Source organism: Nilaparvata lugens, chromosome 7 (assembly GCF_014356525.2).
Source record: "Nilaparvata lugens isolate BPH chromosome 7, ASM1435652v1, whole genome shotgun sequence".
Classification (NCBI taxonomy): Eukaryota; Metazoa; Arthropoda; class Insecta; order Hemiptera; family Delphacidae; genus Nilaparvata; species Nilaparvata lugens.
The window spans coordinates 48,723,871-48,749,987 of record NC_052510.1 but is presented as its reverse complement, the minus strand read 5'-3'; the positions used below and the strand labels follow the sequence as shown (position 1 = coordinate 48,749,987).

The 26,117-nt window shown below is 33.2% G+C and overlaps 1 protein-coding gene across 2 annotated transcripts in view; it reads right to left on the bottom strand.

Moving 5' to 3' along the window:
* Nucleotides 1–1,333: 1,333 nt before the first annotated feature.
* LOC111059604 (acetyl-CoA acetyltransferase, cytosolic) overlaps nt 1,334–26,117 on the bottom strand; it is a 39,023-nt gene continuing 14,239 nt past the window's right edge. Inside the window, exons 7-8 of one of the 2 annotated variants that reach the window (XM_022347249.2) lie at nt 14,775–14,937; nt 1,334–4,969 (exon numbers count right to left, since the gene is read on the bottom strand). In XM_022347249.2, the coding sequence (XP_022202941.2) occupies nt 4,851–4,969; nt 14,775–14,937 (282 nt within the window). In that variant the 3' untranslated portion in view covers nt 1,334–4,850. Of the gene's footprint in view, nt 4,970–14,751; nt 14,938–26,117 lie in introns of those variants that run through there. The other variant, XM_039433003.1, reaches the window with a different exon arrangement.

The window sequence follows — 26,117 nt, the reverse complement described above, 5'->3', positions numbered from 1 at the left end:
ATCAAAGTTTCCCCCCCCCCTCATAAAACATTCTTATTCAATTTATTATTCTTATATAGCTGATGCCAAAAAGTTAGGCGACTTCGTGGGTCACATGGTGTAACCTACTCACAGCTGATGCAATGCATCTATTCATTGTCTCTTGATTTAAAAATCATCACCTATGCCAAGCTAGATGACAACTCTACTTGACAACATCAACTGTTGTAATGCACAAGAGACCCACCTAACTTTTTGGCGTCAGCTATACCTGTAGTGTGGCGAAAAATATCGTACGCGCCTCTCTCAGAAAGGTGTTTACGGTACTCGGCAAGCCTCGCCCGGGAAACTATCCTCATACCGTAAACACTAACTTTCTGTTCTTGTAGCGTAATATACTATTTCCAGCCTCCACATGATTGAGTTTACTGAAAAAATAAAATCAAGCAGTTCTGGTTCAGGTAGATCAGAGGCTACGACGAATTTGAAAAAGAAGTTTTTTTAGTTCCAATTTAAATTCTGAATCAGAAACTTATAATTTTCCATATCTACCTTACAGGTAGTAGATATACAGTTGAAAAAAACACGTGACCTTTTTATTGAAATTAATGATAAATTATCATCCTTATTATATTATTATGCCTTCTGATTCTGATGCAAGAGCTCTTTTAGGTAAACTTGGAAATGAGTGAATAAGGAAAGTTTGTTGATGTTGGCATTATGATGACATAAATTATGAGATTGAAAATGTTATGTACTAGATACCAAGATATCTAGAATACATTCTAGGTACTTTGCTAGATACTAAGATTGGAAAAGGTAGTCATAATAAAGAACTTGGTTTGGGTGGTGCATATCTAGAAAATCTAGACATGTTGAATTATCAATCAAAATTGATGGATTGCCAATACAAAAGTAATCTCAAATCTAGAAGTTTGCACTGCCTAATTCAGAATATATAACACATTCAAACAATGTATTTTGAATCAGTATCTATCAAAAAGCTTCTAAATCTGAGACCTCCAAACACTTGAAGAATATTTCATAGAAGCACAACAGTTATCAGATTTCATTAGACAGTAAAATTGCTATCAGTTTGGAATGTTAAATACAAATCTCAAAGATTTTTAGCAAAAAGAAGCAAAGAAATAAAAGATGCATTGTAAAAATCGAAATCTGAGATCAAACAAGAACACCACTAACCCACTCATCGAAAATAACTTTGCTTTTGGGAGCTCCAAGACTGAAAAAAGTCCTTTATTATGAGATAGTGTAATTTTTGTTTACCAAAAATTCAATCATAAGAAACATATAGAAACGTTTTGGGAAAAGTTACAAAAAAACAGCACAAAAAGTTATCTCAGTTCGTTATATTTCCATTTTTGAATTGTACAATGAATTAAAAACTTACAAATAAGAATACTGACAACTGATATGTACAACATTTTTCATAATCTGAAAAATTATTTTACAAATCTTGATGACAAAATACAAAAATAATTAAAACCAAACATATAAAATTGATTATTGTCAATGACAGTACTGTACTACAAAGATTTCATTTATTATTAAAAATACGTTGCATTGATTGCTGTTTAGCCAATCAGAAATCAACGCTTATTTTTCTTACCAAAGTATTTCAGGAAAGGTTTTTTGTTTACATAACAAAAAATATACAGATCTTATAAACAAATGCTGTAAATTAAAATAGCATACAGATAGAACTTTTATTGATAGTTGGTTGTGTTTTGACACACAGCAAAAATGAAACTGAACATTTTTAAGAATTGCATACCGGTAATGATAATGATGTTAGAACAACCCATGGCCAATCTATATTGTAACTATGGAGAACTATAGATTGGCAATGGACTACCACATCAAGCCAGTGTTGAAAAATGTTTACATATTTACACCAATAGATGATGAACAAAACAAATAATGACATCGACAACAATAAAAATAGATATTTCATTTTGATAAACAAAAATAAATTCTGAACAGACAATATTCAACAAGGCACATTTGGTAAAAAAATTCACTCTATACACATAATCTGAGTTTCTTTAAATATTTGATGGAATGAATAAAACTCATTTATATTATTACAGCTGCAGAATTTAATAATACAAATTTATTGATTACATTAATCATAATTATGTATGATGATTTTACATTTTTCGCAGATTTTTAAAGTTTAGGTATAATTTATACAATAGGCCTATGAATAATGAATATTGTGATAGATTTTTGTTTGAGATTCATTATAATAAATTTATTTGCAACTATGACATTATTTATACAATAATTTAAACTATATAAATAAAATATTTAGCAATGTAAACTCATATTTTGAAAAATATGAAATAATATTTTTGAATGATTATTGATAATTGCTGAATTGGAATCCAAGAAATGGTGATTGATCGCACAAATCAATTGTTTTAAAAATACATAGTTATCTTTTTATTTTCATTATTATGATTAAATTTTTGGCACTCACTAGAACCATAGATGAAGTATGGTCAGATAAGGTAACTAACTAAACTGCAAGGTTTTGATTTATAAAAAAAACTAACAAATATATATTTCATGATTGAGATACTAATAACAGACACTCAATTTCTTTTAACCTTGTTTTCATCTCAACTTTCAACTGTTAGTCAATAGCCATTGTCTTAGCCATAGCCAATATTTTATTGGACAATAATGACCCAAGAAAACAATTAAGGACAAAAAGTTTAATGGGTTTTTAAATACCTTCAGATGGAATCAAAAGAATTTTTACATTTTTTTAGAACTCTGAGAATTGAGAAAAGTATTCCCAGATAACTAATGTTTCGACAAATTACATTGGTTCAAAACGAAAACGGTAGAGAAATATGATTTTTAACAATTTTCATAAAACAAATTTTACACACACAATTTATACACAAATTAAAGCTTAGGTTTATGTACAGCAACACTGATAACGATATAATTATTGTTCATTGTGAGATTATTTATATTAAACATGAAATGGCAATGGAATTGGAACCAGTCCAATTGTTATTGGAAAGGAACCTCTAGTAAATACAAATGATTTCATAATTCCTCAATTTGAATTCGTAAACGTTTTGAATGCATTTTTCCAAGACATTCAACATGTGTATTGAGCAGATAATTCCCACTTCAATACCAAAAATTTGACCGTATTTATTTAGTCATATACTTCGGCAATTTATTGTCATGAATTCAACTGTAATGAGTCTAATTTTTCTTAAGATTTCTCTAACCTTAATATTTTTTCCAAATTCATACAAAAATACAGATAGTACGCTGACAAATTCTTCAGTTCTCATTTCATTAAAAACGCTCTAGAAAGTTGGTTGATTTATCAAATGTGATCAAATGAAACCGACTCTGCACATAGTAATGAGATTTATTTTCTAAAAATAAAAATGCAATGTCTAAGTAAAGATTCGATTTCAGAACCTTCGAGAAGCAACCAATTTGGATGAAATATCGAGAAAACTGAGCAATTGTAATCCCTTATAACGACAAAAAATCGTAATAGGTACCCAGGTATACTAAGCTGAATTAAAATCACCGGGATAAATACATAACCAGGTTTTGTAAGTAGTCAGCCAATGAGCAAGATTTTACAATTTTCAAGCTTAGCCTTTACAATTTCAAAGTTTTTTTCATAGTTAAATTGTTTTACATAACCCATCAGCCTATTGACATTTTTTACAAGAAGTTAGTATATTTTACTTTTTAGCCTATCCTAATTTACAAAACCATTTTCGTTGTCTTGAATAATAATTTGGACAATAATTTACTTTGGTAACAAGATTGATAGAGAGTTTCCACATTTATTCCATGAATATTTTTACCTGTAGGCAACAATTTCCAAGCAAAGCAATTCATAAATTTCAATGAAGATAGATGACTTTCATTTGAAAAATAAGGGTTTGCAGTCGCTAAAGAAGCACCTACATTAAGGGAGAAGAGACGAGAGAGAGAAAATTGAATTAATTTTCAACACTTTGCAATTATTCATCCCCTGATGAAACCCCATTGAAGAGAGTATTTGTTATTTGAATGTTTTACATATTTTATACGAAAATTTATGTATACTTGAATTTTCAAGTCCATAGCGAATTGCACGTCATAATATTTTGTGAAAATAAACATGGTTAATCTAATGACCAGGCTTTTGAACCTTCCTCATCGTCTTCATTTTCTTAGTCAGACTAAGCAACAGAAATGACGTTCAAATAACTCAAAAGCCTCTTGAGAAAAGACATCACAATAAAAACACGACTACTAGTCCTTGATATCAGTGCAAGAAGTCAGTCAATTCAACAAAATTATATCCTAAACATCTAGTTTACCTGAGGTAAGATGAAATAAGTTAGGTATCAATGATGGTACAGTTGAATAGAATGATATTTGTAAAAGTCTAACACACGACTATAGAAAAATCAATATAATTGATTAAATGTAAAAAAGCATGACAGAAATGAAGAATGGAGTTTATTGACTAAATAAAATAATTTACTCTAGCCGGATGGTTTATTTACATGAATGTAGATGATACTAAGTTTATTTGGCGTTGAGTAAAATAATTCACTTTTACAGAATAATTTATTTACATGAATATAGTTGACACTAGTTTATTTGGTGTTGAATATTTTTTCTTGGAATGAGTGAAATAATTTACTTTGAACCGATGGCTTATTTACATGATGTGGATGATGTCAAGTTTTTATTTGGTGATGAGAGAGTTGAAGGTGAAGTGGATGGGGGGGGGGTGGCATTGACACTACTAAGGCAAATTTCTGGAAGAATGTTGTTCTAGAAGGGAGCAGCAACCAGCAGCGTTAGCGTTAGTCCCTCTGAACAGCAATGGCAATTCCCATGCCTCCTCCAATACACAGCGACGCCACACCCTTTTTACCACCTGTCTTCTCCAACGCGTACAGGAGAGTCACTAAAATTCGAGTGCCTGTAAATAATCAAAAACTAAGTTATTTTATTCATTTAATGACAGTAAAAGTTACAATAATTGGGATGAACCAAAAGACATTCTGTTTATATCTATAATTTACTGTCATAATTTCCAAAACTGTTTATATCCATCATTTAGTTTGAAATCAGGCTATGCCATAAGTTACATAATATCATCTCTTGGATTTTTTGCACGTAGAGATGAATTTCTACAGTACCAAGAGTCAGATCTTGAATGTGTTGATTCAAGTAATGCCAGGTATATCAACACTGAGTGTGTAATTTAATTTTCAGCGTATGAACATAGAAAATAAAACCAATCAGAAAAGGCTTTTTCGAAAAGAAGGCTTATCTGATTGGTTCTCGTTAAATTAATCACGATTAAAATTAAACCAGCTTATGTGCAATTGGCACTAAGAATGTATTATATTTATCAGCAGATAGAATAATTATAGAACGTCAACATCAAAGTATCAAAGTGTATTCAATAAAAACATGACTTTTGATATGAAAGCTTTTACTTCTTCTGAATCACAACTGATTAGAATTAATTTAACACCAAAATCTGCATCAAAAAAAGTTATTTGAAAACGTTATTGATAGCAAACGTTATTTGATTGAAGACGTTGTTGAACATGTATGAAAAGCTAATATTTAGAAACTTTTATTCAATGTTATGAATCTTTCTATCACTAGAATCAGCGTGGTCCCCACCAGGCCACTGCAATTCCATCTATAGTTGACAAGATTGTCTTAGTTAAGGTTGGTGGAGACGCGGCATCAACATTTATTTTGATTACTACTGCCATTTAAATACGAATTTACAAATTTATGAGAATATTGTAAATTGGTAGTGCATTAGTTATCATAGCACATATCTGCTTCGATGAATGCCTAGTCCACACGTTAGCCTAGGCAGCTGGCCCAGCCTGCAATGTAGTCAGTACCCAGTCAAGGCTAGCGATAGCCAGCGTTGGCAAACCACCCATCCACACACTGGCGCTGGCCGTCATTAGGCCAACATGTGGATGCGGAATAATGATCAATTTGAAAAGATGGATAACAATCGAATTGAAAATTGGTTTGTTATTGACTTGTTTGTATTGTTTTATCCGTCTATTTTTCTTTCCATTCTCGCTTTCTTTTTTCTATCTTCTCTTTGTTTCTTTTTTTGTATTTTCCCTGTTTTTCTTACAGTTATTTTGGTCAACATAAATCAATAAATTAATCTTTTCATACAATATGAATCTCTATTTTGTTTTAAAATGATTTTTGCTTTCTCTAATTTTCATCATCTCTTTAATAATTAAATAATAATTTCCTATTTTGATTACAGCTCAAAAATGTTTTCATTTTTTATCTCTCTTTTTCTTTTCTCTTTTTTCAGTCCATTCTATTGCTGTAGTAAAATATTGTGTTAGACTCCCTCCAGCGGTCCGTAAGTTGCATCTTACGTGCTGGATTGTATTTTTCTTAATAAGTCACATTAAATTTGGTTTGTGATTCGTTACTATGCAGTTCTGTATATTATAAACTTGTTTAATTGTTTTTGATATGCATGTATTTTACATTTTCTTGTATTACGCTTATGAAACTTCATTCATTCATGCATTTATTGATGATTGATTACTGACCAGAGCACCCGATGGGATGACCAATGGAAATGGCACCTCCATGGATGTTGACTTTGGATCGATCGATGCCCAACTCTTTGATGACAGCCAACGCTTGGGCAGCGAACGCCTCGTTCAGTTCAAACAGGTCCACTTCCTCCTTCTGCCAGCCAGCCTTATATAACTGCAAACACATCAAGTTATTTTTTTTTTAATAATAAAAAGGTTACAAAAATAATCATCGATCACGCCTTTCTAAATAGCTGTGAATAAAGAAATTCAGTAATATGGTCTATAAGCCGTGGAACCCAATCTTTAAGTCCTTGTAAGCCTTGTACTTGAGACAAGTAATGGGTGAATTATGATTTAGAAATAGGATTTTGTTTGTACTATTAATCACAATTCTGATAAATTCTAGGACTTTTCTAGAATGTTGAAGCAACGTTTTGTTCGTCAACTGTAATTCGTTGGTCCACTAACAACAAAAAAAAAACATCTGGTGTGGTACACTCACACAACTTTCCTTGCTCATTGATCTATAAGCCTCATTCTTAAACGAGGATAATTTAGAGGAATAACAATGCCGATTGGCGGCTAAATGATTAAAACTACGATTACACTATTGTTATTGTTTTCAGAGTACATTTTCCTTTGTTTGAATTATGAAATTTGAGGATTTTTTAAAAGTTGTCAAAACAGCTGTTCTACAAATAAAATATCGACATGTTGTGTTCTTTTGAATAAACTGCTCTACCTACCTACCTAGCTTACGCACGAGGAGGTTACAAAGTAAATTTCTCAAGGATGGGGTGGACCCCCTGTTAGTTTCTCAAGAAGGAGACTCGTGCCAGTTAATAGAGGTGATATATAACTATACAGGGTATGAATTAAAAAAAAAAATCGGTCAAGTCATTTTTGAGAAAATTGTGATAGAAATTTAACAAAATTCATTCTTCTCAGGAATATTACGGAGCTCCTGCAATTTTCCTAGAAATGAGACTCATGTCAGTTGAAAGGGCTTATAAATAGCTATCTAGGGTATAAATTTGAAGAAAATCGTTAGAGCCGTTTTTGAGAAAACCGTGAAAAACATGGTTTTCCAGCCATTATCCGCCATTTTGAATTGAATTTCTTGATGTCGGATCCTCATGGTATAAGGACCTTGAGTTTAAAATTTCAAGTCAATCGGATAATTAGGAATGGAGTTATCGTGTTCTCACACACACACACACACACACACACACACACACAGATCAACACCCAAAAATCATGTTTTTTGACTCAGGGGACCTTGAAACGTATGGAAAACATGAAATTAGGGTACCTTAATTTTTTTTGGAAAGCAATACTTTCCTTACCTATGGTAATAGGACAAGGAAAGTAAAAACGAACAAAAAGACTAGCTTTGAGTGTGTAGGAGAAACTAAAAATTACATGAAATCAGACAATACTATGTAAAGTGGAATGTTGTAGATGAATGAGAGCGTTTAAAACGTATTTGAATCAAACTCGGTGAGCACTGCTTTGAGTTGAGCTCTAAATGTAAGTGTATCACCTACTCTAGAAAACGATGTCCTTCTGCTTACACTACAGGATTGGTGAAGCGTTCTTAACAGAGTCAACACTTGCAAGGACCTGGGAATCATATTTGATAGTTCACTTACTTTCTCCTCTCACATTGAATTTGTGTCTTCCAAGGCTAACAGATTACTGGGGTTTGTCCTGAGAAATGCAGCTGACTTCAGCAATGTTGTGGCAATACTGAGTGTCTATTATGCCTTGGTAAGAAGCACTTTGGAGTATGGATCCATGGTTTGGAGTCCTCACTCAGACCAAAACATTCGGGTCATTGAAAGGTACAGAACAAGCTGATGAGGTTCTTATACTTCAGAAGGTTTGGTGGGTCGTGTCCCCTGGGGTTCCCGACTCAGCAATTGAGGGATCTTTTCCTATTGGAGTCTCTACGTCAGCGTCGAGATAAAACATCTGTCTTGTTTGTTTGGGCATTGTTGGATGGTGCTGTAAATTCTCCTACCTTGCTTGCAATGCTGAATATCAGTGTTCCAGCATTCAATAGGCGGAATGCTAACTTGTTTGCGGCTCCAAGGTGCAGAACGGTGCACCATTTTTTCTCACCTTTCATAAGAGTGCAGAGATTGATGAACAAATTGAGTTTGAATGTTCAGCTTGCTGGGTCAGAGAGAGAGGTGAGGAGTGGGTTGCTGAGGTCAATCCCTCGTTGATGGTTGGAGTTTGATTGGAGAAAGTCTTCTGTGACAGTGATCTCTTTGCTTTTTACTACTCCTTAAGTTGTGTGTTTAATTATTTCCTCTTGTTACTATTTTTTTCTCTCTCTTCCTAGAATGACTTCTGTTTAATCATAGAGACTTTTTTTTTCATTTCATTTCATTTTCATATTTTCATTTTATTATTTGCTGTGTTCATTTTTTCTGCTATCTAAAATTGTGTTTAATTTTCTGTTATGTATATTTTCAGAAAGACTTTTCGTAAAAATTTCATAAACTTTTCATTTCTTTCAATATTTGTATTAAATATTCATTTTTAAATTGTTTCACTTGTATTATGTGTTAAGAGAGCAATTATGGGATATTATCCTTGTGCTCTCATATGTATCTCAAATAATAATAAATAAATAATAATAAATAAATAAATAAATAAATAAATAAATAAATAAATAAATAAATAAATAAATAAATAAATAAATAAATAAATAAATAAATAAATAAATAAATAATAAATAAATAAATAATAAATAAATAAATAAATAAATAAATAAATAAATATATGCTCATCTATTACCCAGCACTTCAGTTGTTTCTCGAAACATACGATGTTTCCAAATGCCAGAATTACAGGAATTTAATGATTAAAGCTTATTAAACCATTCTTTAAATGTACTAGTGTCTCAACAGATGTAATAATAATTTTATCTCATTCTCAAGTTGACTTGTCAGGGAGAAAGTGTCCAGTTTCATTCAGAAGATGAAAATCTGTGTCTCGATCAGTTGCTACTGGAAGGACGAGTTCATACTTTTCAAGTTTCCTTCAGCGAGTTATTCTAAACATGAGACCCAAGGTTCAAATGTATTTTTCTATCATAAACTTACTGTATTTTAAATTCCATTGGAATTTTCAGGGCCGTTTTCGAGATTTGTCGGACAAGCACAAAATGAATGAGTAAATGAATACCTACAAGCAAAATATACAACAATAATAATGATATCTAGTGACCTGACTGGCTCAGGTCTGGTGTCAGAGTTTTCAGGTCACACCTGATTAATTTCAGGGCCTCACAAACACGCAGCTTCACCCAATGTAGACACCTATTTTTCCCACGCTAGACTTACATAGAGTAGCATATTAAGTATAGTGAGGTCCACGTTATAATGGCAGTGAAGGAAGATACGAGAACAACGTAGCCAAATTGACTCCATTTTGCCACTGAGTGTACACATCTGTTATTCCATTCATCCCATTAAATTTGATCTGATATTCATTTTAATTCCTTTGATTAAATTATTGGTTTCATGTCAAATTAATTAAATTCACCAATAAAATATATTTTTTATAATTCGATTCTAAACTTTGCTTTCATAACTGAGATCAGATATTAAGTTATTCGCTAGGTATTCTATTCCAATTTCTTTTAAAATAATAGAAAAATATAAATCCTATTTATAATAAGATAATTTCAATGATAATAATTCTGAAATAACCTTTCAATATTATTTATACCGGTACCAGTCTAGGCCTAACCTATTCCGTTAGACTGAAGCATGCCGTCGGTCCGCTCCTGTCCTCCTCGGTGTCGGTCCGGTGTCCTCTTCGGGCGTTTGAACCGTGCATGCGGCCTCCATCGGCGCGCGCGGTTCCTCCTTCGCTTTCTACGCCTCCGGGCCTTATGATGCATGCCTCTTTTCTCCTGGATGTTATCCTCCTCGTCCTGATACCGGTCGGGTGTCCTCGGGCGCCTCCGTCTCCGGGCCTTGCGGTGGTCGCTCCTCTTGTCCGGTAGTCCGTCCTCCCTGTTATCGTCCTCTTGGTCAGGTCCTTGGTCTGCTGTGGGGTCAAATGATGCGCGGGTGTGGTGTGCGATACATGGTGGCGGTCTCTTGATGTGCGGGTGCTCTTCCTGCGGTGATGGGTCTTCGGCGGAAACAATATACTTAAAATGGGTTGTTGCTTGCGGCTGGTTTTAATTGCATGGTGGGCGGCGGTTTTTGGTGGTGGTTTATCTGGTGTTGGCTTTTGTTCTCCTAATAATATTTTCGGTGGATCATTTCTAAAGGATGTGTATGATGTTAAAATATCTGGATTTTCTTTGTTTGTTTCATTGGAGCTTGTGCTTGTTATATCGGGGGTATCATATAGTCCTGGTTTATTAGCTGTAGTTTTCTGTATATCTGGTGGCGGGTCGTTGGTTGCTGGGTTCCATGTTTTTTGTTGATTTATTCCTGTTGCATGCGCTAATGTATAAGTTGTACTAATTGATGGTGGTGGTTTATGATTTCTATTATGATTATTCTGAGTGTAATCATTTTTGTGTTAAATCGATCACGGCCATAATAATAATTTCTTTTGTAGGTTAGCTGTGGATAATGGTTTGTTTGACAATTTTGAAAGCTTCTACTATTCCAATTATTTTGATTATGATCATAGCAGCGTTTAAATTGAGGAGTAGATCGAGAGTGATCATATGATACTGGTTCATAATTTTGGCTGTTATGCTGATTAAATTTTGAATTATGTTGATTTGGTGCGTATCTCTGGTCTGAACGGTGGTTTGATATTGCCATCACAGACTGTATGCCATATAAATGATTTATCAGCTGTTTGCAATCAGTAATGGGTTGTGTGGCGAGTGCCATTCTAACTTGATACGGTAGCTTCTTTAAAATAATACTTGCTAATGCCGATTCGTTAATGGGCTCGCTCAATTGAGAATTTTTAAACTGTAGGGCAGTGACGAAAGTGGTACATGCACCGTCTAAGTTAGGGTTGAAATCGCATGATATGATGTCCGCTAGCACGTCCAACTGTTTACTTCTGCTCCAATACTGTTCCAGGAAGACAGCTACAAACTCATCCAATGATGTAAATTCATGGACTCTACTCCGAAAGAACATCAGGGGTTCGCCAATCAATAAACTAGTCAAACGAAGACGCCAAAAATTCCAAGAGGTGGGTGTTAATGATTGAACTAGTTTTATCTGATCTATAAATTCTTTAGGTTGGAGATAGCGGTCTGTATTGTCAAAACGGCCTAATTCATTGAAACTGTGTAGTGAATCAAACGTTGCTATGGGAATAGGCTCTATATTCTCGTGCGGAAATTGATGTATTTGACTTTCAAGTTGTACCAACTTCTCTTGGGCCTGTTTCCAATGACTAGAAGCTTCTGTTTCATTATCTACTACTTCGGCATTTAATTCAGATGAAAATAATTGCTGTTCTCCAACGGCTGTCTCCAATGAATTAAGTTGTACTTTGTTTTGATTTATATCAGAATTTAGGTGAGCTATTTGTGTAGATTTACTATTCTGTTGTTTATTTATGGAAATAAGTTGACTATTGTTCCTGTTTGTAGCTATTTCATGAATTTGTGAAGTGTTTTGTGCTGGTAGGTTATCTATTCTTTCCGCAGTCTCCTTACCCATTCTTACCGATGTATCCTTCAGTGATTCCCGCATTTCCTTCATTTCCGCCTTTAAGTTCTTCATTACTGTGGTCATTGTTTTTTCTAAACTATTAGAAAATGACTTGATCATCCCCTCTACTATAACCCTCCTTATTGCTTCTTGGGAGACATTTAACGGTTATTACTGTTCACAGGATTCTTGGCGGTGATTGAAGATATCTGGGCGTTGGACTCCATCGCGCCCCCCTCAGCGTCGATCTCCGCTACTATCGCCGTCTGCAGTGTGTCTGCTACCTTACTTTGCGTGGACGAAAAGAGACTCATATTTTAAAAATGGATTAAGTGTCAAGTGTTTGTTAAAAAAGTGAAAGTTTTGGCCAACAAGGCATTAATAAGGACACAAATGAGGATAGGCCTATGGACATTACAAGCCAGGTAACCTATTTATTACTTAAGCTCTTATAATATAATAATACTATTCATTGATTTCTGACTAGCAGTTTAGGCCTATAAAATATAATCTCTCTCTATAAACATGTAATTTTTTACAGTACTAATAATAAAATTTTCTTTAAAACATATAATTTCTCTTTATTTAAAGCTATTGATTCCCCAAAAAGTAATACAAATTTCTCTTCGTCAGTTTTCCTCACAACTCGTATAAGTTATCTATAATTTTCAATATGGTTATTGACTTAATTTCAAATAATTATTCAATGAGCTTGGCTCTCATCATCAGCCCCACGTTGGGCGCCATGTCTTTCTGTCACGTTATTCTTTATATTAAAATAACGATTAGCCTCCTGCTTGGCATCAGTCGGTAAAGCATGAGATTTAATATAATTAGGGCGTGGTTTTCTAATAGTATTCAGTCTTAAAAAATCTTGATAAGCCTAGATATGGGCTTCTCCAATAACTCTTGTAATTCAATAAATAATAAATATATATAAAAATGATACTTATACTATAGAGATGAGGAATAAAAAATAAATTGCACACCATGAAAATTTCACACATATATTACACAAATAATGCAAAGATCAATCGAGGCAAAAAATATATATAGAGCGATAAAAAATATAATATAAAAAATAGAACAATAATTTTATATCAGCAAAATATCACAGGCTAAACTTTATATTCTAGATTTATGGCACGAATCATTACCATGTGCCTTTATCTTAAAATCATATGCATTCTTTTGCATGTAGCTGCGATATACGCTTGCTAATACTTGTCGACTTGGATAATTCAATCAAAAATATGTGCTCTAAGATCAGCTTGATAAATCAGCCACTAATAATCCAAATATATATATATATTAAAATCTCTAGTATTAGTAGATTTATTTGTATCGAATATATATTTTTATCTCAGGGTGCAAGATTCGGCACCTGACGGAATAGGTAGAGCCATTCATCTAGTGAATTAGAACTGATTAGAATTAATTTAACACCAAAATCTGCATCAAAAAAAGTTATTTGAAAACGTTATTGATAGCAAACGTTATTTGATTGAAGACGTTGTTGAACATGTATGAAAAGCTAATATTTAGAAACTTTTATTCAATGTTATGAATCTTTCTATCACTAGAATCAGCGTGGTCCCCACCAGGCCACTGCAATTACATCTATAGTTGACAAGATTGTCTTAGTTAAGGTTGGTGGAGACGCGGCATCAACATTTATTTTGATTACTACTGCCATTTAAATACGAATTTACAAATTTATGAGAATATTGTAAATTGGTAGTGCATTAGTTATCATAGCACATATCTGCTTCGATGAATGCCTAGTCCACACGTTAGCCTAGGCAGCTGGCCCAGCCTGCAATGTAGTCAGTACCCAGTCAAGGCTAGCGATAGCCAGCGTTGGCAAACCACCCATCCACACACTGGCGCTGGCCGTCATTGAGCCAACATGTGGATGCGGCATAATGATAAATTTGAAAAGATGGATAACAATCGAATTGAAAATTGGTTTGTTATTGACTTGTTTGTATTGTTTTATCCGTCTATTTTTCTTTCCATTCTCGCTTTCTTTTTTCTATCTTCTCTTTGTTTCTTTTTTTGTATTTTCCCTGTTTTTCTTACAGTTATTTTGGTCAACATAAATCAATAAATTAATCTTTTCATACAATATGAATCTCTATTTTGTTTTAAAATGATTTTTGCTTTCTCTAATTTTCATCATCTCTTTAATAATTAAATAATAATTTCCTATTTTGATTACAGCTCAAAAATGTTTTCATTTTTTATCTCTCTTTTTCTTTTCTCTTTTTTCAGTCCATTCTATTGCTGTAGTAAAATATTGTGTTAGACTCCCTCCAGCGGTCCGTAAGTTGCATCTTACGTGCTGGATTGTATTTTTCTTAATAAGTCACATTAAATTTGGTTTGTGATTCGTTACTATGCAGTTCTGTATATTATAAACTTGTTTGATTGTTTTTGATATGCATGTATTTTACATTTTCTTGTATTAAGCTTATGAAACTTCATTCATTCATGCATTTATTGATGATTGATTACTGACCAGAGCACCCGATGGGATGACCAATGGAAATGGCACCTCCATGGATGTTGACTTTGGATCGATCGATGCCCAACTCTTTGATGACAGCCAACGCTTGGGCAGCGAACGCCTCGTTCAGTTCAAACAGGTCCACTTCCTCCTTCTGCCAGCCAGCCTTATATAACTGCAAACACATCAAGTTATTTTTTTTTAATAATAAAAAGGTTACAAAAATAATCATCGATCACGCCTTTCTAAATAGCTGTGAATAAAGAAATTCAGTAATATGGTCTATAAGCCGTGGAACCCAATTTTTAAGTCCTTGTAAGCCTTGTACTTGAGACAAGTACAGGTGAATTATGATTTAGAAATAGGATTTTGTTTGTACTATTAATCACAATTCTGATAAATTCTAGGACTTTTCTAGAATGTTGAAGCAACGTTTTGTTCGTCAACTGTAATTCGTTGGTCCACTAACAACAAAATAAAAAATCTGGTGTGGTACACTCACACAACTTTCCTTGCTCATTGATCTATAAGCCTCATTCTTAAACGAGGATAATTTAGAGGAATAACAATGCCGATTGGCGGCTAAATGATTAAAACTACGATTACACTATTGTTATTGTTTTCAGAGTACATTTTCCTTTGTTTGAATTATGAAATTTGAGGATTTTTTAAAAGTTGTCAAAACAGCTGTTCTACAAATAAAATATCGACATGTTGTGTTCTTTTGAATAAACTGCTCTACCTACCTACCTAGCTTACGCACGAGGAGGTTACAAAGTAAATTTCTCAAGGATGGGGTGGACCCCCTGTTAGTTTCTCAAGAAGGAGACTCGTGCCAGTTAATAGAGGTGATATATAACTATACAGGGTATGAATTAAAAAAAAATCGGTCAAGTCATTTTTGAGAAAATTGTGATAGAAATTTAACAAAATTCATTCTTCTCAGGAATATTACGGAGCTCCTGCAATTTTCCTAGAAATGAGACTCATGTCAGTTGAAAGGGCTTATAAATAGCTATCTAGGGTATAAATTTGAAGAAAATCGTTAGAGCCGTTTTCGAGAAAACCGTGAAAAACATGGTTTTCCAGCCATTATCCGCCATTTTGAATTGAATTTCTTGATGTCGGATCCTCATGGTATAAGGACCTTGAGTTTAAAATTTCAAGTCAATCGGATAATTAGGAATGGAGTTATCGTGTTCTCTCTCTCTCTCTCTCTCACACACACACACACACACACACACACACAGATCAACACACAGATCAACACCCAAAAATCATGTTTTTTTTTACTCAGGGGACCTTGAAACGTATGGAAAACATGAAATTAGGGTACCTTAATTTTTTTTGGAAAGCAATACTTTCCTTACCTATGGTAATAGGACAAGGAAAGTAAAAACGAACAAAAAGACTAGCTTTGAGTGTGTAGGAGAAACTAAAAATTACATGAAATCAGACAATACTATGTAAAGTGGAATGTTGTAGATGAATGAGAGCGTTTAAAACGTATTTGAATCAAACTCGGTGAGCACTGCTTTGAGTTGAGCTCTAAATGTAAGTGTATCACCTACTCTAGAAAACGATGTCCTTCTGCTTACACGTACAGGATTGGTGAAGCGGTTCTTAACAGAGTCAACACTTGCAAGGACCTGGGAATCATATTTGATAGTTCACTTACTTTCTCCTCTCACATTGAATTTGTGTCTTCCAAGGCTAACAGATTACTGGGGTTTGTCCTGAGAAATGCAGCTGACTTCAGCAATGTTGTGGCAATACTGAGTGTCTATTATGCCTTGGTAAGAAGCACTTTGGAGTATGGATCCATGGTTTGGAGTCCTCACTCAGACCAAACATTCGGGTCATTGAAAGGGTACAGAACAAGCTGATGAGGTTCTTATACTTCAGAAGGTTTGGTGGGTCGTGTCCCCTGGGGTTCCCGACTCAGCAATTGAGGGATCTTTTCCTATTGGAGTCTCTACGTCAGCGTCGAGATAAAACATCTGTCTTGTTTGTTTGGGCATTGTTGGATGGTGCTGTAAATTCTCCTACCTTGCTTGCAATGCTGAATATCAGTGTTCCAGCATTCAATAGGCGGAATGCTAACTTGTTTGCGGCTCCAAGGTGCAGAACGGTGCACCATTTTTTCTCACCTTTCATAAGAGTGCAGAGATTGATGAACAAATTGAGTTTGAATGTTCAGCTTGCTGGGTCAGAGAGAGAGGTGAGGAGTGGGTTGCTGAGGTCAATCCCTCGTTGATGGTTGGAGTTTGATTGGAGAAAGTCTTCTGTGACAGTGATCTCTTTGCTTTTTACTACTCCTTAGTTGTGTGTTTAATTATTTCCTCTTGTTACTATTTTTTTCTCTCTCTTCCTAGAATGACTTCTGTTTAATCATAGAGACTTTTTTTTTCATTTCATTTCATTTTCATATTTTCATTTTATTATTTGCTGTGTTCATTTTTTCTGCTATCTAAAATTGTGTTTAAATTTTCTGTTATGTATATTTTTCAGAAAGACTTTTCGTAAAAATTTCATAAACTTTTCATTTCTTTCAATATTTGTATTAAATATTCATTTTTAAATTGTTTCACTTGTATTATGTGTTAAGAGAGCAATTATGGGATATTATCCTTGTGCTCTCATATGTATCTCAAATAAATAAATAAATAAATACATAAATAAATAAATAAATAATAAATAAATAAATAAATAAATAATAAATAAATAAATAAATAAATAAATAAATAATAAATAAATAAATAAATAAATAATAAATAAATAAATAAATAAATAAATAAATAAATAAATAAATAATATATGCTCATCTATTACCCAGCACTTCAGTTGTTTCTCGAAACATACGATGTTTCCAAATGCCAGAATTACAGGAATTTAATGATTAAAGCTTATTAAACCATTCATCACATGTACTAGTGTCTCAACAGATGTGATAATAATTTTATCTCATTCTCAAGTTGACTTGTCAGGGAGAAAGTGTCCTGTCCAGTTTCATTCAGAAGATGAAAATCTGTGTCTTGATCAGTTGCTACTGGAAGGACGAGTTCATACTTTTCAAGTTTCCTTCAGCCAGTTATTCTAAACATGAGACCCAAGGTTCAAATGTATTTTTGTATCATAAACTTACTGTATTTTAAATTCCATTGGAATTTTCAGGGCCGTTTTCGAGATTTGTCGGACATGCACAAAATGAATGAGTAAATGAATACCTACAAGCAAAATATACAACAATAATAATGATATCTAGTGACCTGACTGGCTCAGGTCTGGTGTCAGAGTTTTCAGGTCACACCTGATTAATTTCAGGGCCTCACAAACACGCAGCTTCACCTCATGTAGACACCTATTTTTCCCACGCTAGACTTACATAGAGTAGCATATTAAGTATAGTGAGGTCCACGTTATAATGGCAGTGAAGGAAGATACGAGAACAACGTAGCCAAATTGACTCCATTTTGCCACTGAGTGTACACATCTGTTATTCCATTCATCCCATTAAATTTGATCTGATATTAATTTTAATTCCTTTGATTGAATTATTGGTTTCATGTCAAATTAATTAAATTCACCAATAAAATATATTTTTTATAATTCGATTCTAAACTTTGCTTTCATAACTGAGATCAGATATTAAGTTATTCGCTAGGTATTCTATTCCAATTTCTTTTAAAAATAATAGAAAAATATAAATCCTATTTATAATAAGATAATTTCAATGATAATAATTCTGAAATAACCTTTCAATATTATTTATACCGGTACCAGTCTAGGCCTAACCTATTCCGTTAGACTGAAGCATGGACGAAATCTAGGATGGTCTCAAAGTTATTAACTTTTAAAGTTGCATTTAAAGTATAATATTTGTGTTTCTTATACGGTAATATCTAAAAATAATTTCATTTATACAAAAATACATTTAAAATCAATTATACGACTCCTCTTCTTTAACATTTTGTTATAAATAAAAATAAAACATGGCGGCTGAGGATTGTTTGTCTACTAAATCAAGAATGATACTCTTAATATGCTACTCTATGTAAGTTTGGAATTTTCTAATTAATTGTGATTGATTTAATTTAATTTAGAAGTATTTTTTTTAATTTAAAAATGATTTTTGTGTTTTGAATTGTAAATTGAGTGTTTAATTGAAGAATGTTAAGTGACACATAACCTAGCTACATTATTGGGACTGTTGTATAAATTAGAATTGGAACCGTTTTGGGCTTATAAGCCTGTGGTACTTTTCTGTAAGTTGTGTAATTCTGAATGATTTAATAAATAAAATAATTATCAAATAATTATCAAATAAATAAAACGTGTGGAAGTGCCCTACTTGTCTTGACGCATGAAGGAAGAGTGTAGTGCTCAACTCACCAATCAAAACATCTGAGGAGGAGATTACCCTGTCTTCCATTATGAAAAAGCTCAGCGATATGGAGGAGCAATCGAAGCAACTGGAGAAGGATCTAGGAGGATCCATCAATTTCTGCCACAGCAATGTTGAGAGCATATTAAAAAAAATTGAGGTACAGGACAGCAAATTGAACTTATATTTACAAAAAATAGACAAACAAAACGAAGAAATAGCATTATTAAAAAACCAAAATCTTAAACTTCAAAAACAAGTATGCGATTTAGAACAATATTCGAGAGTAAACTGTGTCGAAATTCAAGGAATTCCAACTGAAGCGAATGAGGACGTGAAAAGCCTGGTGTTAGCAGTGAGCAAAGCGTTGGATCATCCCATCGACGAGAAGCTGATCGACAACTGTCACCGACTTCCATCCAAAGACAGAGACAGACCGCCTGCAATTATAGCCAAATTCGTGAGGCGTTTCGACAAGGAGGCCCTGCTGCGAAAAAGAAGAATAAAGAAGGACTTCTCTACGCGACACCTTGGACATCGGCAGATCTCTCCAATCTACCTGAACGAGAGCTTATGTCCCGAAAGAAGACGTCTCCTAGCGTTGCGACAAAGGCTAAAGGTGAGGGAAATTTCAAGTACTTGTGGGTGCGAAATGGCAAGGTGCTAGCTAGGCGCACGGATGGACAACCTGTAATTGTCATAGAGACCGTCCAGGACTTAATTACCACCTATTTTGATAGTTTTTAATGGAAGACGGTGATAAATCTTTTCTATGTTTGCACTTGAATATCAGGAGTATGAGGGAAAATTTTGATTCATTATTACTAGAACTGAGCCTATTAGATTCACTTCCATATGTTGTTGTATTGAGCGAAATTTGGATTTATGATCATGAAATAGATTTTTTTTAAATAGATGGCTATATATGTTATGCAAACTGCAACAATTCTTATAGAGCAGGGGGAGTTGCTGTTTATGTCAAGAAAGAGTTAAGAGTAGATTTTGATAAGCTCAACTTAAATTCGGCGGATGGAATTAAATTGCATTGTAATATAAAAAAATTGATATATGTCTTTTGGCATTCTATAGATTTACGGGAGTTGAAATAGACTCTTTTTTAAACAAACTGAGCGACACTTTAGTCAAAACAGAAAATGAATTCGTTATCATCATTGGAGATATGAACATAGATTTAACAAGTTTTTTTCAAGTTTATTTCAATATTATTGAAACTTTCGGATTGTTTGTCTACTTATTGATTGTAAGTGTCAATATCAAGGAATCTGACATAAGTTTCTGAAAGATTCGGATAACGTGTGGAAGTGCCCTACTTGTCTTGACGCACGAAGGAAGAGTGTAGTGCTCAACTCACCAATCAAAACATCTGAGGAGGAGATTACCCTGTCTTCCATTATGAAAAAGCTCAGCGATATGGAGGAGCAATCGAAGCAACTGGAGAAGGATCTAGGAGGATCCATCAATTTCTGCCACAACGATGTTGAGAGCATATTAAAAAAATCGAGGTACAGGACAGCACATTGAACTTATATTTACAAAAAAATAGACAAACAAAACGAAGAAATAACATTATTAAAAAACCAAAATCTTAAACTTCAAAAACAAGTATGCGATTTAGAACAATATTCGAGAGTAAACTGTGTCGAAATTCAAGGAATTCCAACTGAAGCGAATGAGGACGTGAAAAGCCTGGTGTTAGCAGTGAGCAAAGCGTTGGATCATCCCATCGACGAGAAGCTGATCGACAACTGTCACCGACTTCCATCCAAAGACAGAGACAGACCGCCTGCAATTATAGCCAAATTCGTGAGGCGTTTCGACAAGGAGGCCCTGCTGCGAAAAAGAAGAATAAAGAGGGACTTCTCTACGCGACACCTTGGACATCAGCAGATCTCTCCAATCTACCTGAACGAGAGCTTATGTCCCGAAAGAAGACGTCTCCTAGCGTTGCGACAAAGGCTAAAGGTGAGGGAAATTTCAAGTACTTGTGGGTGCGAAATGGCAAGGTGCTAGCTAGGCGCACGGATGGACAACCTGTAATTGTCATAGAGACCGTCCAGGACTTGAACAAGTTAGTTGACACGTCCAAGTAGTACAAATATTGTTAATAATAATAATAATAATAATAATAATAATAATAATAATAATATAATAATAATAATAATAATAATAATAATAATAATAATAATAATAATAATGGTTTTCCCTATTTCTTTTTTTTATTTTATTATTCTTTTATTTTTCCATGAACTTACTGTAATTTAAGACTATGATATTCTTAATTTTTTTAAATCTCAGTTACATGCTTTCAACGCTATACATTTATTTATTTATACTACATGTGTTTTTGTGCATCTATCTTACATTTTTTAAATTTAATTACCACCTATTTTGATAGTTTTTAATGGAAGACGGTGATAAATCTTTTCTATGTTTGCACTTGAATATCAGGAGTATGAGGGAAAATTTTGATTCATTATTACTAGAACTGAGCCTATTAGATTCACTTCCATATGTTGTTGTATTGAGCGAAATTTGAATTTATGATCATGAAATAGATTTTTTTAAAATAGATGGCTATATATGTTATGCAAACTGCAACAATTCTTATAGAGCAGGGGGAGTTGCTGTTTATGTCAAGAAAGAGTTAAGAGTAGATTTTGATAAGCTCAACTTAAATTCGGCGGATGGAATTAAATTGCATTGTAATATAAAAAAATTGATATATGTCTTTTGGCATTCTATAGATTTACGGGAGTTGAAATAGACTCTTTTTTAAACGAACTGTGCGACACTTTAGTCAAAACAGAAAATGAATTCGTTATCATCATTGGAGATATGAACATAGATTTAACAAGTTTTTTTCAAGTTTATTTCAATATTATTGAAACTTTCGGATTGTTTAGTGTTATTTCCGGCTCTTATCAACCCTTCGAAATTCAAAATTCATCAGTCATATCTCGAATACGTATTCTCAGAGTGTTAATCTTTGGTGAAAACAGAAATTTTAAACTTAACCTCACTTTGGACTATTTATGTGCCAAAATCAAGGAATTGAAGAAGTTTTGGGCAATTGCCTGTTTCTCTTTCCAAATATCGTGTTTGTGACTGTTCTAATAAATAAATAAATAAACAAGTCCCGCTGCTGTAGTGGATAGATATAAATACATTTTGAATAGTCAAGGTTTTGATTCATACATAAACGAGCCCACAAGAATAACAGACAGGTCATCATCTTGTTTGGATCATTTATTCATTCGTGCAAGCTCCAGAATATAAAACATAATGAATTTTAAAGGAGTAGTCTGTCATAATGACATATCAGATCACTCTATGTTAGAATTATCCACTGATATTTTAGAAAATACTACTTCGAACACCATACATTACAAAAAAATTGATGAAAATAAATTTGCGAAGTTAGTTATGAACTGTGACTGGTCTGATATTTATAGATGCACCAGCATGGATATAGCTTTTAATTATTTCATTAACAAATTAAAAGAATGTATGGATAAATCTTCGAAAGACGAAACAAGATTATCTAATAGGGTTAAATTTCGAAAGGTTTGTATGAATCACAATTTATTCAGGAAAATTCAAAAGAAAAATGCTCTAGCTAAAAATTTTTTCAAGGATCCCAGAAATGAAAATTTAAAATTAGAATACAATACTTTGCGTAACATCTTAAAGAAAGAGATCATTGAAACGAAAGAGAAATTTTATCTCGATACCTATCACAAACTGAAAAACAATACGAGGGAGAGCTGGCGTATCGTCGACTCTCTTATCGGTATGAGGAAGAAGACCACCGATATTAAGCAAATAACAAATGCTAGAGGTGAAACTATTACAGATAAAGCAGAGAAAGCTAATGAATTCAATAACTTTTTCACAAATTTAGTCTCAGATCATAATTCTACTACATCCGAAGCTGATTACATCATATATAACAATACATTCACTGAAAACCGACCCAGATCTTCCCTATTTCTTTTTTTATTTTATTATTATTATTCTTTTATTTTTCCATGAACTTACTGTAATTTAAGACTATGATATTCTTAATTTTTTTAAATCTCAGTTACATGCTTTCAACGCTATACATTTATTTATTTATACTACATGTGTTTTTGTGCATCTATCTTACATTTTTTAAATTTAATTACCACCTATTTTGATAGTTTTTAATGGAAGACGGTGATAAATCTTTTCTATGTTTGCACTTGAATATCAGGAGTATGAGGGAAAATTTTGATTCATTATTACTAGAACTGAGCCTATTAGATTCACTTCCATATGTTGTTGTATTGAGCGAAATTTGGATTTATGATCATGAAATAGATTTTTTTAAAATAGATGGCTATATATGTTATGCAAACTGCAACAATTCTTATAGAGCAGGGGGAGTTGCTGTTTATGTCAAGAAAGAGTTAAGAGTAGATTTTGATAAGCTCAACTTAAATTCGGCGGATGGAATTAAATTGCATTGTAATATAAAAAAATTTGATATATGTCTTTTGGCATTCTATAGATTTACGGGAGTTGAAATAGACTCTTTTTTAAACGAACTGAGCGACACTTTAGTCAAAACAGAAAATGAATTCGTTATCATCATTGGAGATATGAACATAGATTTAACAAGTTTTTTTCAAGTTTATTTCAATATTATTGAAACTTTCGGATTGTTTAGTGTTATTTCCGGCTCTTATCAACCCTTCGAAATTCAAAATTCATCAGTCATATCTCGAATACGTATTCTCAGAGTGTTAATCTTTGGTGAAAACAGAAATTTTAAACTTAACCTCACTTTGGACTATTTATGTGCCAAAATCAAGGAATTGAAGAAGTTTTGGGCAATTGCCTGTTTCTCTTTCCAAATATCGTGTTTGTGACTGTTCTAATAAATAAATAAATAAAATAAATAAATAAACAAGTCCCGCTGCTGTAGTGGATAGATATAAATACATTTTGAATAGTCAAGGTTTTGATTCATACATAAACGAGCCCACAAGAATAACAGACAGGTCATCATCTTGTTTGGATCATTTATTCATTCGTGCAAGCTCCAGAATATAAAACATAATGAATTTTAAAGGAGTAGTCTGTCATAATGACATATCAGATCACTCTATGTTAGAATTATTCACTGATATTTTAGAAAATACTACTTCGAACACCATACATTATAAAAAAATTGATGAAAATAAATTTGCGAAGTTAGTTATGAACTGTGACTGGTCTGATATTTATAGATGCACCAGCATGGATATAGCTTTTAATTATTTCATTAACAAATTAAAAGAATGTATGGATAAATCTTCGAAAGACGAAACAAGATTATCTAATAGGGTTAAATTTCGAAAGGCTTGTATGAATCACAATTTATTCAGGAAAATTCAAAAGAAAAATGCTCTAGCTAAAAAATTTTTCAAGGATCCCAGAAATGAAAATTTAAAATTAGAATACAATACTTTGCGTAACATCTTAAAGAAAGAGATCATTGAAACGAAAGAGAAATTTTATCTCGATACCTATCACAAACTGAAAAACAATACGAGGGAGAGCTGGCGTATCGTCGACTCTCTTATCGGTATGAGGAAGAAGACCACCGATATTAAGCAAATAACAAATGCTAGAGGTGAAACTATTACAGATAAAGCAGAGATAGCTAATGAATTCAATAACTTTTTCACAAATTTAGTCTCAGATCATAATTCTACTACATCCGAAGCTGATTACATCATATATAACAATACATTCACTGAAAACCGACCCAGATCTTCCCTATTCTTTACGCCGACATCTCCATCTGAGATACAGAAAATAATTAATGGATTTAAAAGTAGAAAATCGCCGGGTAAAGATGGGATTACAACATCAATAATTAAAGCTGCAAAAGAACCTCTCTCAAAAATTCTATCTTATATATACAATTTGAGTTTTTTAACAGGGACATATCCGTGTCAACTCAAAAAGAGTGTTATAATAACCATATTTAAAGGAGGAGACAAAAAATTAATGAATAATTACAGACCCATAGCTTTATTATTTGTCTTTTCAAAAATTTTAGAAAAAATAGTCAAGAACAGATTACAGAATTATCTTAAATCTATTAAATTTTATAGCAACAACCAATTTGGGTTCAGGGCTGGGTTTAAAACGGAAGATGCTATGAAAAGGGTGATTTCTAAATTTTATATTGGTGTGAACGAGAGTAAAAAAGTCGCAGGTTTATTCCTTGACATCAGGAAAGCTTTCGACTGTGTCAATCATAGAAAGTTACTGAGAAAACTGTATGATGCAGGCGTAAGGGGTGTATGTAATAGCTGGTTTGAGAGCTTTCTATCGGGACGTTCTCAGCGAGTTAATGTGGGGGGTTCCTTGAGTAATTCAGCTATCATAAAAAATGGCGTGCCTCAAGGGTCAGCTCTATCAAGTGAACTTTTTCTTGTTTATATCAATGACCTTTGCAATGGTAACTTCAAAGGCACTCTCACTTCTTATGCCGATGATACTGCTCTATGCTACACCACAGATTCAGAACCACAACTACAAACATATATACTTGAAGACCTAAAACTAATCAATATTTGGCTCCGTTACAACTATTTACAACTAAATATCGATAAATCAAAAATACTCAGGATTGATCTGCGGCCGCAACCAATTCCTCTCTGTCTACCATTCCATAGCCCAGATTGTGATAATAGGGATAACTGTGACTGCAGACTAATCACTGAAGCAAAATCCCTTAAATACTTGGGATTAACATTGGACTCGCAATTGAACTGGAACGAACATATACAGAATCTAAAAAAACAATTAGTTATAGCAAGCAGGAAATTTTACTTTTTTAGAAATCTTTGTCCTGACCATGTTTTAACCATGTTGTATCATGCACTTGTAGAGAGCAGGCTACAGTATGGCATTACAATGTGGGGAGGGGCTTA